General features: G+C 35.9%; 1 protein-coding gene across 1 annotated transcript in view; it reads right to left on the bottom strand.

Annotated features, from left to right (window-relative positions):
• Positions 1 to 2,819, bottom strand: part of LOC107668485 (transcription initiation factor TFIID subunit 4-like) — an 88,747-nt gene that overhangs the window by 73,128 nt on the left and 12,800 nt on the right. Inside the window, exons 6-7 of the mRNA XM_016460364.1 lie at positions 2,454 to 2,543; positions 882 to 1,031 (exon numbers count right to left, since the gene is read on the bottom strand). Coding sequence (XP_016315850.1) covers positions 882 to 1,031; positions 2,454 to 2,543 — 240 coding nt within the window. The remainder of the gene's footprint in view (positions 1 to 881; positions 1,032 to 2,453; positions 2,544 to 2,819) is intronic.

The following is a 2,819-nucleotide window of genomic DNA, read 5'->3' as shown; positions in this document are numbered from 1 at the left end:
GTGACACTGAAGACTGGAGTAATGATGCTGAAAATTCAGCTTTGATCACAGGAATAAATTACATTTCAACAGATATTCACATAGAAAACAGCTGTTTTAAATGGTAATACTATTTCACTGTTTCTACTGTATATATTTCATAAAATAATTGGTGAGCAGAAGAAAAAAAAACATTAAAAAAAATTTCAAAAACATTTAATATATCAATTAAACAGACAAGAACATTGGACATGTTTAATGTGAAAATAAAAAAAATGAATTAACAAAAAATAAAATATTTATTAATTTTCATTTATATGCACCAATATACAATGCATAGTAATAAAATGTAATATTTATCAATCATCTTTTTTAACTCTTTGCATGTAAAATGAATAACAATGGCTCAAGCAAGCTTCTAATTAAAGAATAAGTATGATATGCAAATATGGCTGGGCATATGTTAATGAGGTCATGGCTGTGATTATGATTTCGGAATGAGACTATTTCGTTTTAATAAAAGTTCTGGGTGACTGAAGCAGGAGTTTTGAGTTGTAAACATTACAGTCACAGTACATCAAACGCTTTTATTCATATGAGAGTAAGATCCCTGAAAGCACATCTACATCATGGAAACATCTATTTCATGTGCGCATTTTCATCTGGACGATGCATTCTATTAGAGTTTTTACAATACGTCTCTAACATGTTTATGATTTAGAATGCATTTAAATCTGCTTTTTTAAGTGTATCAGATGCTTGTTGTTTTCCAGATGGGTCGCTATTTAATTTAACAGATATCTAGGATCTATGGTATGGTTATATATTGTTTCTGCTGAATTATATGAATGAGAAAGAGAAAAGTGAAGCATATGTGAGAAAAAAGGGAGCTCAGTGCATACTTGTGGCAGTACGGTGGTGCTGTTGGGCTGGTGTGGCCGCACACTGACACCCGTCTGGACCGGCGTCACGCTGGTTTTGTTGGGCTGCAGAGGCGGAGTGAGAGACTGCTGGCTGTTCAGGAGAGACAGACGCAACGCAGGGAGACTTTTCTACAAACACACACACACACACACACACACACACACACACACACACACACAACTTTTATAAACACACACACACACACACACACACACACACACACACACACACACACACACACACACAGAGTTAGCCTCAAAGTAAACACTTGCATGAACATTCATAAACAAAAATGCACAAAATGTGTCCCCACTTTTTAAATCAAATACATTCACAAGGTCATGAAACCCGTGTGTTTGTGTGTAAACAAGTATGTATGTATTTAAGGTAAGACACTACAGGCAGAACTATTGTTTTTCATTTTTTCATTCACCCTAACATTGAGATTTTGGGCTATTTTGCTTCCGTAGCATGTCTTCATTTAGACTAGTCGAAAGAAATCATCCAAAATACAGTTAAGTGTTTATATTTTATTACACTTTATCTATTTGTGTCTGCAGATTTCAATTATAGTTCATATCTTTTAATGCCATTTTATCAAAATGCACTTACATTAGCCAAAATTTACATTTTATTCCTATCTGTATCCTGAAGGGATTTACAGAGGGGTTTGTTCAAATATAATTCACCTGATATATATTTAACATTTTATTCTTACAAACATGGTGATTTTTTTTTCTGGCTGTTGACTGTCTTTTCTGAATTATGGAGCAATAAAAAGAGAAATCCAAAATCTCCTCTTTTAAAAACCTTTCAACAAAGTAAAACAGGAACCAATGTTCAGACTTCTGTTCTGGAGATTTATGCAAATAAGTGCAATGCATCATGTGCATATTCAAACATAACATTTCAAAAAACTTGTAATACAAAACAACTGACTGATTAATCAGCTGAGGAAATATGGTGACATCTGTTAAAGGTCAAATTGTCTTGTTTTAAAATGTTTTATCATGTCAAAAACGACTGAATCTGTATGCTGGGTCTAGGTTAAAATGGTCATTTGAAATCACATTTTTGCACATTTCTAATCATGAAATATACTTAGCTACCGATATAATATTACAAATACTCACTCTTCTAGTAGAGACCAAAATATCAGAAAACCAACTTTAACTTTAGAATAACCTGCACTTATGAATCATTCACAATAACAAAAGGATCTCACATGTGTAATTTCAATTCCATTTCCAGTGTGTGAACTGTCATTTTTTCCTCATAGAGGCTGAACAGTCGGACAGAGATCATTAAACTCAGTAATCAAAGACATCTCGCTGAGATCCCAGGCCCCGTGAGGACACCGCGGGCTGCCGATGTCTATTTCTGGAGGATTTTACGTAAGCGAGCTAACACTGCATGACAGTGCGGCCGCATTAGTGTGCTAGTTCGGACCGGGCGGGATGTGACATGTATTGTGCCTGGCTGGACACGCCTGCTAGCTACTGACCGTGAGGAACACAGAGGAGGAGGAGGCCACACACACGTTAACGCACCTTCAGGAAAGGGACCAGGTATGGCTGCGGAGACGACTTCAGCTCGGACTGCAGCCGGCTGGTGAACTCCTCCGGATCGATCTTTGCATCCTGAGAAGAGCGACAGCAGATGTTCAGATATGAATGTGTACAGTGAAAAAAAAACATGCAAACTACAGGAAGAAGAGATGATTAGTGCAGGATGAAAACGAATTAACGTTTGAGCTTACATGAGTCAAATTTCATTTTCAAAGCACAGCTCTGCATCTTGAAGGACTAATATTAGCTAATTTGATGATGCTGAATTCAAAAATATCAGTAAAAACTTTCCATCACATACAGAAAATCACATCACAAAATAAGAATGGAGATTTTTCAAATTTTATA

The sequence above is a fragment of the Sinocyclocheilus anshuiensis genome, unplaced genomic scaffold (assembly GCF_001515605.1).
Source record: "Sinocyclocheilus anshuiensis isolate Anshui unplaced genomic scaffold, SAMN03320099.WGS_v1.1 scaffold2085, whole genome shotgun sequence".
Lineage (NCBI taxonomy): Eukaryota > Metazoa > Chordata > Actinopteri > Cypriniformes > Cyprinidae > Sinocyclocheilus > Sinocyclocheilus anshuiensis.
This window is presented reverse-complemented; position numbering and strand designations above follow the sequence as displayed.